Source organism: Schistocerca nitens, chromosome 5 (assembly GCF_023898315.1).
Source record: "Schistocerca nitens isolate TAMUIC-IGC-003100 chromosome 5, iqSchNite1.1, whole genome shotgun sequence".
Lineage (NCBI taxonomy): Eukaryota > Metazoa > Arthropoda > Insecta > Orthoptera > Acrididae > Schistocerca > Schistocerca nitens.
Genome location: NC_064618.1, coordinates 482,440,032 through 482,456,846, shown reverse-complemented (window position 1 = coordinate 482,456,846; position 16,815 = coordinate 482,440,032). Strand labels below are relative to the sequence as shown.

The 16,815-nt window shown below is 40.1% G+C and overlaps 1 protein-coding gene across 4 annotated transcripts in view; it reads right to left on the bottom strand.

Annotated features, from left to right (window-relative positions):
* Positions 1-1,177: 1,177 nt before the first annotated feature.
* LOC126260016 (ETS-like protein pointed) overlaps positions 1,178-16,815 on the bottom strand; it is an 840,855-nt gene continuing 825,217 nt past the window's right edge. For all 4 annotated transcript variants that reach the window (XM_049957178.1, XM_049957179.1, XM_049957181.1 and 1 more), the window contains 5 exons: positions 13,481-13,606; positions 11,441-11,755; positions 9,222-9,473; positions 3,712-4,009; positions 1,178-3,414 (listed from right to left, as the gene is read on the bottom strand). In XM_049957178.1, coding sequence (XP_049813135.1) covers positions 3,351-3,414; positions 3,712-4,009; positions 9,222-9,473; positions 11,441-11,755; positions 13,481-13,606 — 1,055 coding nt within the window. In that variant the 3' untranslated portion in view covers positions 1,178-3,350. The remainder of the gene's footprint in view (positions 3,415-3,711; positions 4,010-9,221; positions 9,474-11,440; positions 11,756-13,480; positions 13,607-16,815) is intronic.

The following is a 16,815-nucleotide window of genomic DNA, read 5'->3' as shown; positions in this document are numbered from 1 at the left end:
AGGTAAAGCAGTTTTGGAAAAAAATACTAAAAAAAAGTTGTAAGAATGCATACATTTATGTTTCAGGATTTTGTACTATACAACTTCTTACTATTCTTGTTCTTTCACAATGTAGAGTGACCGTGCAGTCTGAAGAGCAGTGATTAATTTTCTACATGCTTGTCCAACTTGGCTTTCTATTCACGCGCAGTCTTTGCAACCCCCCCCCTTCCCCACCCCTTTCCCCCCACCCCTTCTTGCCCCAGCATATTGTGAGATAGTATTAGACAAGAATGATCTGTAGGACATTGAAAATGACTAAGAATGGCTTTTACCATTGAAAGATTTAAATCAGCATTTTATGGCAATAAACTTGCTAGTTAAAAGTAAGGAAGATTTAAAATTGAAAAATAGTAAAAAATTGTGATAAAGATATAGAAACCAGAGTGAAACCAGTAAAATGTAAAGATAGTGATTTCTAAAAATCAAAACTGGAAATTGAGATAAACTCAATATAAATTGTGAAAGACTTCTGAAATCAAAGCCAAGCGTGCAATGAAGCTTACAGGAAGAAGGGACTGGTTTGTGGGTCATATGATAAGGGATGTAAGAATGGGTAAATTTACTCCAGTGGTTGTTGTAGCATGACAAAATGTTCATGAAGGACAAAAGTTTTCAATATTTCAAATAGATAATTGAGGTTGTTGAATGTAGTAGGCATGAAGAGATGAAAAGTTCAGTGTTAGACAGGATTATACTATAGTCGAAGGACAAGTGGTGTTCCATAGAATCTCCGTATCATTACTGTGTATTGTGTAATGTCAGAGATGATAGAGTTTTTTGAAACACTGTCAGTACACAATTTATTGTCTGGAAGTCCAAGATATTTACACACACAGGTGTAGATATGATTACTTTATGAACTAAGTTTATGCCTTTGAGACACTATTTTGTATTTCTGTTTAAACTGAATTGGAACAAACTATTTTAAAAATAGAACATAAATGAATAATTAAAGATATTCATGATTCTTGTAGTTATCTTACTGTTAACAATGTTTTTACAGGACTTGCAGGCAGCAGAAAAAGATAAAAATACAGTAAAAGTATTCTGATATTCTTTGATTTTCATGGATAAAAAAGCAAGCCTAATTAAAGGGAATATGGCTGTAATTCAGGCTCCAATGAACATCATCAGATTTTTAGCTGCAGAAACAACTTTATTTTGCTCTTCAGTTTGTAAGTACAGAGCTTTTTTAAATGAATATAATTTATTTCTAACCATCATATATAGAAATTTACAATGCTGTCCCAAATAGCTTTACTCTAACCTTTCAATCAAGCACAGTCATTCTCTCAAACATCCAGATAATATTTATAATTTGAATTTACCAATATATATTTTTCATTCCTTTGGTGTAAAAAAAGAATTGAGGCAGCAACTATGACTTCTGCGCATAGTTTGTCTTCATTTATATAAAATCACAAAAAACCAAATACTGATTTAGCTCTAAGAGTACAGAGGATATTTTTCCATTCTTGGCTGGAATAGGTGGGTTAATAATTTAAATTTTATGATAATAGTTGGCCTCTTGTGCATGCAATAATAAAAATAAGATTTTCATTGAGGAAAATGCAATCATATGATATTAAAAATATTCATATGTCAAAAGTATTTTTCTCCTAGACAGTTTCTGTACTAACATTACATACCTATATTCTTTTGCGTGTAAGTAACATCTTAACATACAGAAGTGAATTTCTAAATGAATACAAAACTGATGCTTTACCTTCTATACTTTAAGGTAGATATTTAGCAGAAATGACATGAATTTAGTTGAAACTGTATTACTTTTGAACCCCCTTCAGACATGACAGGCAAGTGAATGAATTTTCATCACCTGGCATTTCCAAAAAATCATCAGCATTTTTTTAATGGTGATATTATAGAGGGTCACATATGTTAACACCACATACAGCATAGGAAAATTTGCATCATCCACAAAAAAAAGAAAAAAAGAAAAAAAGAAAAAAAAAACTTCGCTTAATGGGCATTTCATAAAGGCAGAAAAAAAGTCCAGTCCTCAATGAGAATCCTTCTAAAGTAAGTCTGAATTCATAAATACTTTTGCCAGCAAAACAGTTTTATAGTATTATTTTTGGAGAAAATAATTTCACAAAGATGTTTTTCATAACGTTATGTATACATGAGTGAACAGATAATCAGAGAAATTGCATAATTAAATTACATAGTACCATGCAGTTTAGAAAAATTTTGATATCAAAGATAGATCACTATATCTGCCATGTTTGGAAAACTAAGAGAATGAACGTTCTATTACTAATACAAGATATAAACTGAATGATTTGTTTTTGTGATTTTGCTATACTTCAGCATAAAAGAACAGTAGCACCATCCTGGTTGATGACGATAGCTACTAGATCACAGGGTACATCCAAAAAGATATGCTCATAATAGCATACAAATTTAACAGTGCAACATTAGCCTAAATGGAATCTGTATTTGGTATAATGATCACTTGTAAAAACATCATACACAAGACGTCAACATTTTCTTTTTTCTTCTAAAAGCAATTCATCCATATATTACTTAAAGAAGTATGCAACAGGTAAAAGTTACGAAAATAGTGTAGGCAAAACAGCTGTTTTTTAGCTGTGCCATCAGACTTAATGTGTTGCACCTTGGGAGACATCACTCCATATCAGCTAAAAAATTGCTGAATTTACATTTTTCCTATTTGCACAATCATAACAGTTACAGTGTGCATAACAATATATTACATTTCCTCTATTAATGAAAAATTACAACTTACAATTAAAAATGTTGATACCACAATATTTATCGTCGCGTAAAATCACAAGAAAAATCTGTTAGCATCCCGCATCAGGGGAGTAAAAACTGTTTATTGAATATTTACAAGGCACTTATTGATAAAACTGAAACACTCACAATTATTTGTGACCACTTAATTAGAAACATTTAATAACAAACTGTGTAATTCTTCTTACCTAACAACACAACAGCAGTTCGAACAACTTACATACGATTAGTTCACTCGCAGTATACCTCTGGTATCTGTGCCACATGGTTCGTTACGTGTTGTCAGGAGAGAGCGTAGTCAACACAAGCATTGATAATTCCCATTGTACATATCCTCGGAGAAATTTAAAGAACAAGCCGGAGTTCGGTATCTCTTAAAACGAGACACCTTCAGGACAGACATAGCAAATACTATGACCGACACAATTATTTTAAATTACTGATTGATTGGATATGTACACTTCTTTGCTCCCTAATTTACTGCTACACCAGAAACCTTCAAATTGACTCTGTATATCCTTTCCAAATGTTCAGTCGTCATCCTTTTTCTCTGGCTTTAACTCTACAGCAGCATGAACTTCCTCAGGAGAGCATCTGAAATTGCAAAATTATTTCATTAAATGGCAGTCAATCTTATAATATAAGTGGACAAAACTTTATTGGAATATTAAATGGAGCTGAAGAAGGAAATATAAATATCCAACAATCTTCATTAATATGCATCACAAGCATATATTTCCAATATTTCAGGGTGTAGAAACACTACAAAAATTTAAATCTACTGTATTGTACACATTTTACCAACTACTTTAAAACTGAATTAAATCACTGAATTCATCTGACCATTTGCAAAACTACTCGAGTTATAGTATCATATGTACAAACACTAACCCAAGAAGAGACTGTAAATCACACACAAAGCGATACACGTAGCGCTTTCCTGCTGTCTTGTGTATGATGTTCTTGTCATAATAGTAACGCAGGCCTCGGCTCAGCTTCTCGTAATTCATTTTGGGCTTATTTTTACGAATGCCCCAGCGACGAGCAACTTCATCAGGATCGGTCAGCTTGAACTCCCAACCATCTCCGGTCCACGAGATAAATGTTTGACACGATTTGTCAGTAAGCAGCTCCAGTAAGAATTGCCACAACTGGATTGGACCTGAGCCAGTGAAACAAGGGCCTCCACCTGACAACAACAAATTACTCATTAGAAAAACAACACAACAACAACCTACTATTCTGACATATTAATATTTGTAACTGTCTTTGTAAACTGCAGTGTGCTGTAAAGGGTAATGCACAAATTGTTACAATAAACTCTTCACGCCATTATTGCGCAAACCAATACTTACTACCCAAGTAAACACTTTACACAGAGTCGTGTTATGGCACTTAATATTACACACAATGCAGTAAGGAACAGGAGACAAAACCATCGGACAACATGTTAAAAAAAAAATATTAGAAAAATCATAATCAGTTCCTTCCATACATTCCATTTGCCCTAAAGGAAACCCTTACATATACAGCTTTCACTTCTTTGATAGTTAAGCTAACAGTCTGAATGAGGCTTTGGCCAAAAGCTAATGTGTAAGTATCTTTTCGTTGTGCCTATCTGCAACTCAATGTATCATCTTTACATTGAGTAGCAACCTGCCTTTTCCTTATATTGTTCATTGTGTCCCCTCTGTATTACCAGTAGTACCAGATTCTAAAGATACCAGAAGAAATTTGTGAAAATGATATCAACTCAGATTTGAGTCATATTTTACAATTAATTCATTTTTTGACATTGAGATTCTTGTGAACTGGGATTTGTTCCACTTCAAGCACATAAAGAAAGGTTGTTTCACATATAGCACAAAAAGAAAGGTTGTGGGTATTAGCATAATGCAGAAACAGTAGTTAAGATGTTCATGCCAAATCGAGTAAGCTGTTTTGAAAATTAACTTTGTTGTTGGTACGCAGTGGGCATTTCAAAGCAAATCTCTATTATCAAGTATTTAGTTCACTATGGAGGGGATGTACTGGCAGCATCAGAGCAAAATCCATTAACTAGAAATGAAAGAAAAATATTATAGTGGAATTAAAATATGTAAATGTACAGCCACATTTAGACACTGTTTTCTCTATTACTTATCAGTTGTATGCACCAGATATGTACATATATTCAGTCAAAGGTAATCATGCAGCTTCAAAGAACTTCACTTTATACACAGGCTGTCCAGTTGTTCTAAAGCTTTTGATAATACTGTAATCATTATGCACTGCACGTTTTTACTTTTATTTTTTCTAAATGCTGACCATTATTGTCATATTACTTCCACATGTGATTATGCGGCATGAAGGAATATTCATTTCCAAGGGTGTGTTAGAAGAATACATTCTTACTTTCATCAGCAAATGAGGGGCGTTTCTGCAGGAGTCAAACAGTTTCAATAAAATATTTTCATAAGAAGTTTCCATTTGAACATTACAGGATTAATGCAAACACTGCAGCACGTACTGTGAAATTTTTAAAGTTTAAGCCATTCTCACAGCAAATAATTCTTTTGTTGTTTTGTACTTAGCCGATATCTACAGATGGAATTCTCTACAAACTGTCTCTACAGACAAATGTTACTGTCACTTTGGCACTGAACTGAAGTTCTTCCGTAGTAATCTGAAGCACGGTGATGGAGCTGTTAACGACATACGCTGACAGTCGACTGACAAAGTTTAATTTTTAAGACAGCCAATTTCATTTGTCGCATTTAACATATTATTTAACCTTCTCAGGCTCTCAAGAAAAGCTATCAGTTGCCGTGAAAATGAAAGTGTCCAATACTCAGACAGAAAGCCACATTTATTCCACAGCAGTTTACATTTTAACACATCATTAAGATTGTGGCTGTTTATTCAGGATATTAATGAGTAAGAAAAGGAATGGTCATAGAAAATGGAATAGAAGAGTTGAATTATTGCTCTCAGTGGCTGTAATAATGAAGAGGGCCAAGAAATGGAGAACTGCATGTGACGATGACCCAATCATTTTTCTAGTTATCATCTGAGTTACAGATGCACAAAAGTTCTGTCATTAATCCCTAACTGAGTTTATATGTGTAATCAGATCAGATTAAATTAAATTAGCCAAAGACAGCAATAAAACCAGTCATTGGTGAAAATGCAATAGCTGTGCCCAAAAGGATGTTTTAAAAGTTCAAAAGCTGCTTTTAAAAAATCGAGAGCTCAAAGCTGCTATTTAGAGAATAAGGGAAGTCAGCATTAGTCAGACCAACTTAGTGAACTTCTCAACACACTGTGTAAAAGCTGTCACAGTGAACAAATATTTAGTAAATGCTAGACAATAAGATGTGGGCAGGCTCAGAAGAAGATCACAGACTGGCCCCATTAGTTTTATGTGAGCACTCTCCAAAATGTGACTCACATTGCAAGCACTGCAGACTGGCTTGTCTTATTGGGTATTTGTTAATGAGCAGTGTGCAATCTCTAAAAGTCTTATAAGAACCTGGTGTAGCCTCTATGGCCAGAGAGATGTATTCACTGATGACCCCCCCCCCCCCCCCCCCCTCAAATTAACATACTGCCTCCTCTTGACATTTACTATGGAATTGCAACATTGTTTATGAAGAGCAGTCATGAACGGCTATTACATTACATTATATTGGATCCTATACATCTTGTGGAGTGGGCTCTCCAGATTGTGGACAGATGTAGATGTTATAAATGCAATATAGTGAAATTACTCAACTTTATGAAATATTATTGTGTTGTAGTGTTTATATAAATTAATTTTAACAGTTTCTATGAAGATACTCTTCAATGGAGTATCAGGATTTGCCAACAGAAAATTCTTTAATTCAGCCTCAAAACCCACTGCACCACCCGCAACATGCTCTGGCAGAATGCTGAATAAGTGTGTACTAATGGTAAATCCTAAGTGTTTGTAGAGTGTGTTTTTCAATTACTGTGTTGTGTTCATGTTTCTGACTATTGATTTTGTGAAAAGAAAAATATTGCTATTGACAATGGACTTAAAAACTAAAAAAAAGTATCATAAATCATTTGTCAAAATAAGTTTTTAGAAGAAGTTTCTGCAAACTGACGCCAGATATAATAACAGGCGTAAGGTAATGAAATTACTCTCCCTTAAAGTCCACATTCACAAGAAAAGTATTCCACAACCCATTAGTAAATGGGAATATGCAGAATAAACTTATTTCTCCTTATATAAATTGTCTATAGCAGTAATCATGCACAGTGTAAATGTAGCTGAACTACATCTCTATGAATTCTAGGCAGTGGCTTTTCCTGTTCAATGACAAGTATTGGGTTGTATGTACCGAGTCTTGTCGAAATATAACAGTAATGCGTTTTCCTCGAACCGTCTGTTAATGATTTGGGTATGTCATTACCTGTCTTTTTTTTCTCATTAAGTGTACTGGTACTACTTTCTATACCTGTTCTCATATTCCCTCGAAAAAGAGGCAAAATTTGTAAGCGCAAGATCATTTATACAGGGTGTGAACAAAAAGTAACAGGAATTTTCCTTTCCCTTAATGAATCTTTATTTATTCATCAACATCACTTTGTTGCCCTTCAAAGTAATCCCCAGTAAGAAGTTACGGGGCGATACGTCCGGCGACTGCGGTGACCGAGTCGACGTAGCGGTTTTGTTTCTTTGCCAAAAAATCACAAATAAGCACTGAGGTGTCAGCAGGAGCATTAGCGTGATCCAATTTCCACAAGCTGTTTCACCACAATTTTGGCCGTTTTCTTCAGATTGCCTCAAGCAAATGAAGCATAACTTCCAGTCAGTATTTCTTGCCGACTGTATGACCACAAGGCGAGAACTCGCGATACACTATCCCACTGAAATCGAAGGAAACACTGAGAAGCACGTTCACTTGTGCTCAAACCTGTCAACTGTTTTTCAGTCTCGGCTCTTCATCCAGTTTCCATCGGGTCGTTCGGGCCCGAGTTTCATCGTCATACCTGTATACCTACGTTTCGTCACCTGTTATAATCTTCTTTACGAGTTCTGGGTTGTCGTGGACTTCATTCAACAATTTCTACACGATGTCTTTGTGACGTCTCATTTGATCGAAATGCAACACAATTTAGGAACAAACTTTGCTGCTATGTGTTCAGTACGCAAAAAAAAAAAAAAAAAAAAAAAAAAATCGAGCGAAGGGATATGCTGACATCATCAGCGACCCCAACCTTGACTGATAAATTGTATGCCTGGCAGGCATGGCCCCACGAGATATTAGAAGGAAAGTAGCAGCTAGGAAGGAAAAGACAAAGGCGTTGACCTCACCAGCCCACCCGCTCTACAAACACCAGCCAGCCTGCTGTCGACTAAAGTCTAGAAAAAGCTTCCTGCACACAGCAGAAAACATCGTCGGGACACCGCAGCAAGTGAGGCTGGCAACGTGGCGAGAAGAAAATGCGCACTTCGGGGAATGGTCAGTCCCAAAGGAAGAACTCCTTCCCGGCCATATGGAAGGATGGACGACATGGAAATCTCTTAATAGGCTGAGCTCTGGTGTCTCACGATCCAAAGAGAATATGAGCAAATGGGGCCTCTGAAATGAACTGGTGCTGTGTGACTGTGGACACACTCAAACCACCATCCACCTCACGCAGTGTGTGCTGTGCCCAAGCACCTGCACCAAGAAGGATTTGACGAATGCCACCGCAGAAGCGCTGGACGCGGCCAGATTCTGGTCCAAGACTTCATAAAATAAACTACTTGATCCCGCTTATATATCTGTATACTTTTTTACTCTTTTTGTTTTTGTTATATACTTGATATGTATGTGTAAATTATTCTGATTTTATGTACAATGTTTCTGACACGATTAAATAAAAATCAGCGACCCCTCTGGTGGTGATTTGGCTATTTTCCAGAACCATTTTCTTTACTTCTTCCACGCTGTCGCCAATAATTGTTGTTATAGGACATCAAGGACGGTCGTAGTCGTCTTGAATGTCTTCTCGACCCCTTTGAAACGTTTAATAACCCTCGTAAACTCTTGCCTTACTCGTAACAGGTTCGCCAAAAGCCACAGTCAACATTCTGGTTGCGGTGCTGCACTTAATTCCATTTTTCGAGCAAAATTTAATCCAACTTCTTTGATCCATCTTTTTCGAAATTAAAAATTCGGAGAGCACTCAAAAACGCATATAACTGACAACAATAAAGTAAATATTCAAAACAGCTGAAATTACAGACACACACATCGGGGACACGTGCACCAACGAGATAAGAAATCTTGGAAATGAGATGTGTAAAGCCCGCGAAATTAAGAAATTCCCGTTACTTTTTGATCACACCTCGTAGAAGAAAGGTCAGAGAACCCTGCAGGGCATCGTGCGAGCGGCTAGACACTGACCTGAGTATCCGGCGAGCATGGAGGGCTGCAGCACGGGCTTGGTGTCGGGCGCGCTGTGCGCCAGGTCCTGCGGGCCGCGCGCCGCGGCCGCGTGGTGCGCGTGTGCGTGGGCGTGCTGCAGGAAGGCGGCGTGCTCGCCGCCGGGGCCTCCCCCTCCGCCCCAGTGGTCGCCGCTCGTCGGCACCGTCTGGAACGCGTCGTACGGCGACCCGTACGCGTCGGCATAGCCGTCGTGGTGGCCGCCGTAGCGAGCTGTAACACACGAGGAAAGTCGAGATGAAGCCTCTGTCGCGCCACACACTCTACAATTAAGGGTCATATCTTTTGATAATATTGACTGGAACACACCCTTCGACATTCTCTGGTTATTACGGACGATGGAGTGCAGTTGTAAGAGGAGGAGGACACGAAAAGGGAAGCAGTAGTAGCGAAGGATTATAGCACCTCCTCTAAGTTATTCAGTATGTACACTGAGCAGGCTGTAGAGGAAACCGAGGAGAAATTTGGAAATGTAAGTCACGTTTAGACAGAGCGAAACGAATAAAAAATTGCGTTATTTTCTGATGACCCAGTAATTCTGTAAGAGATGGCGAAGGATTTGGAATACCAGCTGAGCGGAACAGATAGTGTCATGAAAAGAAGTTATAAGATGAACACCAACATAAGTAAATCAAAGGTAATGGAAGGTAGTCGAATTAAAATATTTAAGGAGGGAAATTATTAACAAATGAGACACGAAATGCAATAGGGCCCGCCAGGGTAGCCGAGAGCGCTAACGCGCTGCTCCTGGACTCGGGTAGGCGCGCCGGCCTCGGATCGAATCCGCCCGGCGGATTAACGACTGCGGCCGGTGTGCCGTCCAGCCTGCATGTGGTTTTCAGGCGGTTTTCCACATCCTACTAGGTGAATACCGGGCTGGTCCCCACGTCCCGCCTCAGTTACACGACCCGCAGACATTTGAAACTTTCACACTATTTCACGATTTACACTAAACACAGACAGCTGGGGTACACGGGGTATGGGGCGGCGACAGGAAGGGCATCCGGCCACCCCTTCAAATTAACCATGCCAACTCCGTTCTTAACCCTGACGACCCTGTGCACAATGCGGGATAACGGCAATAGCAAAAGCAAACACGAAATGCAATAGAAATGTTTTCCTAGTTGGACAACAAAATAACGAACGATGCAAAAGGTAAAGAGAATATAAAATGCAGACTGGCAAAAGCAAGAAAAGATTTTCTAGAAAGTAGTAGTTTGATAAAGTCGGATACAAATAAGTATTTTCTGGAAGCATTCAACTGGAGTGTAGCTTTATATGGCAGTGAAGTGTGCACAATGAACGTTACAAACAATAAGGAAAAGCATTTCCAGTGTGGTGCTACAGAAGAATACTGACGATTAGATGGTCGACTGAATGACTAATGAAAGGATACTGCATGAGACTGGGGAGAAAAGAAATTTGCGGCTCAACTACGATGGATCGATTAGTAGGACAAATCATGAGACATCAGAGAATAATTTGGTGACTGGCTAGTGGCTGATTGTAGAGGAAGGCCAAAAATCAAATACAATAAGCAGGTTCAAATGTATGGAATGTCCAGCAGTTAGTGTAAAATGATATGAAAAGACTTGCACAAATACGCTAACACGGAGAGATGCACGGAACTAGCCTAGCTACGACAGGAAATCACGCCTTAAGTATAATTTAAGCAATTTGTACAATCAAATACTAAATTAATAGGTGATGTAACTGCAACGGAAACAGCTGATAATCGTGAATTTACGTTGTTGCATCACTGATGTTGTAGCAAGACTCACGGGAGGTCTTTACTTGGAATGGTAGTTATTTCAACGAATAGAAGAGAAGATCTGGACTTTTAAGGGTAGGAGACATTTCACCCAGTGCGTCTAAAACTACCTAACAATCTGCCGTCTGTCTCAGCTGGAACCCAGAAACTGCTTTTACGAGCAAATTGTTACATTTCTGCGATTTAAAGAGAGTGCAAAAGACACAAAAGGAGAGAAAGTGAAAACTTGGAGATGCTAGTTGCGAGTGCCAAGCTCGAGAGGAAATGTGCTGTATCCCATACGAGTAACGTTCATCTACAGAAACAGACTACATGGATCATAACAGCGTTTCTCCTCGGAGAGGAAAATTGTTTGATACGCAGCACGTTGCGAGGCAGTTAGATGAAGAAGTGCTACAGCGTTACTCACCGCGGCTGAAGTTCTTGACGTACTGCTGGTACTTGTCGAAGAGCGGAGGCGCAGCAGAGTAGAACTCCGGGGAAGACTCGAGGTAGGGCGGTGGTTGGTGGGCGTCCAGCGAGTGGTAGTCCTGGTCGTGATCGAAGTGCGCGGGACCGGACGGCGGCTGCTGGCCCTGCGGGGGCGGCTGCGACGAGGGGGGCGGCTGCTGCGACGCCTGCGGGGGCGGGGGCTGCTGCGGGGCGCCGAACCCGTCGTCGGCGCTGCCCAGCGCCGCCGCCTGCGCCTGCCCCAGCGTCGGCTCCAGAGGACCGAATGCGCCGCCTGCGCAAACGGGGACACTCGTGACGGTCCGTGCTGGTCAACTCATTTCGACATTCACACTTCTTATGCAAGCCTGGGTTCCGTGTGAGCCACCTGAGAAAGCCTCACGAAGCCTAGCTCAAAGGTGCGTCCCTCTTACGTTCAAATCTCTGCATAAGCTGTTCTATTAACCGTTTAAAACTCCAGAACGAAAGGATAAGTATAGGACGACGATACTACTGTACTCTAATAGGCCCCATACGAGAGTGACAGATCGCAGTTATCCATACGAGGGTGACAGATCGCAGTAATCGTTCAATCTGGAGCGCGATCTGCCCATAGAATGCACTATGTGGGCAAATTGCATGTATGTGGAAAAACAGCCGACTGAAGCGATCGACTGTTGATCGTTCGGAATTCTCGTAAAGTCTGATGAATCGCATGTGGCAAATCATCCATGTGTGGCAATATGGCTGCGAGTCATTTGTCTAGTCACTGAGCGTGATTGTGTAGTTTTGTTTCATTTCGCTATGTGCAAGCGGAGTAAGGTCTTTTCGTCAGAATTTATAATTACTTAGGGAGGACTGGCCACTCTGAAAAGTGAACTTGAATGCAGTGCTGTCACTTATATTACGAACAAATCCAAATCTGAAAGCACTGATACCCTTAGATATTGCAGTTATTACCACATTGAAGCTGATCTGCAAAGTGGAAATTCATGGGGAAGTTCTTAGTAATTAGATATTCTGAGCTCCAGACGGTGATTTTTAGTTACTTATCGAACGATTAAACATGTTATTAAACGTTTTAACTTCTAAACAGAATGAGATAATATTAAATGACCGCTGTAATTTAAATGCTTAGGGCGTACTATTCTACAGATATACAACTATCCCTTGGCATTTCATACACTCCTTCGTCATACATTTTACAAGAGTTATGGAAACGAGCAGTGGTGCTGTTGATAACATTTCTGTAGAAACACAGAGATGGCAAGGAGACTGTGTCAATACTTGCAGTTAAACTACAAGACTAATAGACGCAAAAGGAGTCGAGAACATTAAGACACAGATTGGCAGAGAACGAGTCAAACGGATACAAAATATGTAGATATAAGTCTTGCCAATTAATATGATTCTACCAGGTATGTGATTCCTGAAATAGGCCTGCAACAGCAGAGGTTTATTGCACAAACAAAATGTTATTAAATACTTCGAAGTACACTGTCAATATTTCCCAACATTCACAACATGATACTAAAAGTATGAACTTCGTAATTACGTGCAGGACCTAACCGTTTCATAGTAGTGATACGTGTTGGAAGACGTCACGGCCGTTTCTATCCATATTCGTGATATAAAAATCACTCGTTCCCATCGTCGGTTTATACCATAAAAGTTTTCAGCCACTAGCAAGAATTAAGTACACAAGCATGGTGATACGTTGCCAGCTATCGTTGATTTTTATCTGTTTAACCAGTTCTGCCAGTTTTGTTGCAACTGAGGAATCGAACTGACGTAAAATAACACCGCGTGTTACGAGCTACGTTCAAAACTTTTGAGATCAATATCGTTTAGCTTGTCGTATAATATATTGTCACTGTCCCTGGCTGAGCGGTCAAGGTGTCAGACTGCGGGAGTATGACCAGAACCGCCAAAGGTTTCTCGATTTCAGGAAGACGAGGAGGAGGTAATCGGAAGCGGAAACGAGCAGTAATGAGATGTAGGTGGTGGCCGCAGCACTTACCGTCTTTGATGTGGTATCCGGCGGGCGGGCGGAGGTGTATGAAGGCGGGCGGCGGCGTCGGTTCGTCGCGGCCGCAATCTGCGTCGCGCGGCGGCACCGCCGGCGACCTCAGGTGGCTGTACCCGCCTGCACACAACACAACAACGGCACTTAGCACAACTGCACTTGCGTCTAGCTTGTCATTCCACCTGTAACGACGCATCCAAGGCGAATTGTAGCTCATATCGTTGTCCTTTCCTCGTTCATTCACGCGTGTTACGAGAAGACAAACGACTGCACGTACGTTGCAGACGTTACTTGCGGAGTGTACGTCTAGATAGGTATTTGTTGGTGTCATGCTTTTCAAATTCTATCGTTATGATTGGTTATACAGTAGGAGTGAACACACAGAATTACGCTTGTCGCAGATATTAGATCGAAATCGCCACACTGTGTGTACGTTTTGCTCTAAAGCCAACTTCAGTATTGTAAGTATCCTATTTTTACACATTTATTTATTAGTAACAGCAATGGTTGGTAATTGTTGCTGCTACCGATGTAAATAGCAATACGTGAAAGAAGCAACAGTAAATTTCATTGGGAAATACCAAGTCACCACGTGACCTACAGGGCAATGTAGGTTGAAAATAAAAATCTTTATCTGCTCATCTCAATGCTCATTCCATAGATATTCCTACTCTGATTCTCGTGTGACCTGCGCCAGCACGGTAATATCTTTTTACATCCTTCTGTGAAATCAGGTGTCCTTCGTAATGATTTTACTGAACGCTCTCACAGGTGAGTTTCTTGGAACTATATAACGCTTCCACTCTCGTCAATCAAAAGCCCTCGTCAATCTCGAAATGCTAACAATGCCCGATGAGATACACTCGGAAAACAAACGTACAAATTTTACTTTAAATGCTTCTTTCTTTATTAAGCTAGATAACTGAATTTCCTGTGTGCCATTTGTACTTCAAACTACAAAGGACCTATTCCGAGATAAAGCATGTAACGCTGACTGCCCACGATTTTCAATCTTTTGCTAGAGGTGTATTCCAAACTCTTCCCATCTATTTAATCCTACTACTTCTTAGTGACGAAAGCACCCTCTTAGGCTTCACTCCCAAAGTATCTTATTCCATCAATGGTGTGTATGTTTTGGAATTGTAAGGAGATTGGGTACGTAAGACGGAAAGAAGAAACTATGATGGCATTTGGCTCAACGGGTGTGAAAGTCCGCCTAAAATTATACCCTGATTAAGCGGCTGATCTCTCGCGATTTCGCCGCCCCTGCCGCACCCAATCCTATCTAGACAGCTAACACCTAGTGCTAAACAGATCAAATCATATACTTTGGGAGAACGATGCAGTCTAGTAAAGTGCAACTACTGCCGTATCTAACAGTGAAAATATATTAGTCATACAAAACGAGGATTTCCACAATAAGATTGCACACCAACAGTTTTCAGACTCTTGCCGTAGATATGGAACTTGCAATAAAACACTCATTTCTCGCAAACCCCTAACTATATACTTTTGCATAATTTGCAATGTTTTGAGACAAGTAAATTTATTTTACAATTATCGAATTATTAAATATTTTACTAGTCTCACTTGGGTTGTTCAAATGCTGAGTTTACTCTCAATGAGGTTTTCTTTGATAAAAAGCCGAAATGTAGACATTATGTAAAGAGTAACGTATCAATCGATGAGTATGTTACAAATAAGGTATATCCCGCACGGCTTCAGCCGCTGGGAAACTTTTGCTGTTGCAGAAAAATTTCGCTTACAAGTGAGAAGATGCCTGAATTTTACAACTGAGAGTAACCTGCTGTAGGAAACTCGCGAGAATAATAGATGCGTAACCTACAAGAATATGGCCCTGAACTTGTAGTGGAAAATAATGGCGTTGTAAGCACAATGTAAAGGACAATGTGGTGTTTCGTCAAGAATAAGTCAGTGATGTAAAGTGCTAAGAACTATGGCAGCTTACGCACGCCGAGTCTTCACAATTAGCGTCATCTAAATAATCCGTGTCCACTGTTTGCACTTCTAATCTAGTCGCGTTGACCTGCTTACACAGCGGCAAACAAATAACTATCAGAATCTCGCCAGTGCTCACTTCACGGAAAATTTATCGCTCATATATGGACAATCGGTTACAAGACGTCCAATTAGTTTAATACGTTCCTTGCACTCCATTGTCCATGTTAAAATCATCTTGTAAGCATTCTTTACTACAATGGCCTTCGCAGCGTAAAAAAGGTTGATTTCAACACTTGGGGCTAAGTTCGGACATGAATTCCTAATGCGAGAAAAACCAATGGAAAAAATAAGCCTACATAAAATATAAGTTCTTCACGTTTTGCCGCTCGTGTTCTGGCACATCCATAAAGCTACATTTTAAAAAATCTTTAAAAAGGGTGGTATTGAATGATTACACACATCTGCATATTCGTGAGATTCTAAATCAATACACAACTAACAGAAAACTCCAATATTTGTACTTTTTTCCGTTGTGCCCACAGAGTAGGAGCATGGAGTGGCAGCGTACTGCAATGTCGCCAACTTCAAACGAGAAATGTCACATGACTTTTGGTTCAAATGGTTCAAATGGCTCTGAGCACTATGGGACTCAACTGCTGTGGTCATAAGTCCCCTAGAACTTAGAACTGCTTAAACCTAACTAACCTAAGGACATCACACACATCCATGCCCGAGGCAGGATTCGAACCTGCGACCGTAGCAGTCGCACGGTTCCGGACTGCGCGCCTAGAACCGCGAGACCACCGCGGCCGGCCGACTTTTGGTGTAGCAGTGTTGTTCACACGAAACTTTAAAATCACCTTCAATACTAGGGGTGAACGTCAAAATACTTGAAAGAAGGAACACTTATTTTTCACAGGTCACACAGTCACGTGACGTGAGTGACAATGTAGGCGACAGAAATCCTACTTTGCGTATCCGAGTGCTCACTCCATGCTTGTTCTCACCACCCCAAACAATTTTTAAGCGTCTAATCCTACGGAAAGAAATCCCAGATGTTATGTACTCGTGTGCCAGAAGATATTTACAAGTTTCAAAGCGTTTAAAAGGCGTGCGCTATTTATCATCTAGCCAACGAGAACGTATTACTTCGTAACATCCGTGTACTGTCTGCTTCAAACGTGGCAAAGATTAATCCCAAACTAAAGAATTATGAGTACATACAACGTATATTTCGCAAACTGGGAAAAATTGCCTCGGTGCGGCCAAGTTCGGTGGTCGCTCGGCGTTCCATATGGGCAGCGAGGCGCGCGCCCACACGCGGCTTTCTCCCGGCTGCCTCCTCGCTCTGCCTGCCACCATTAATT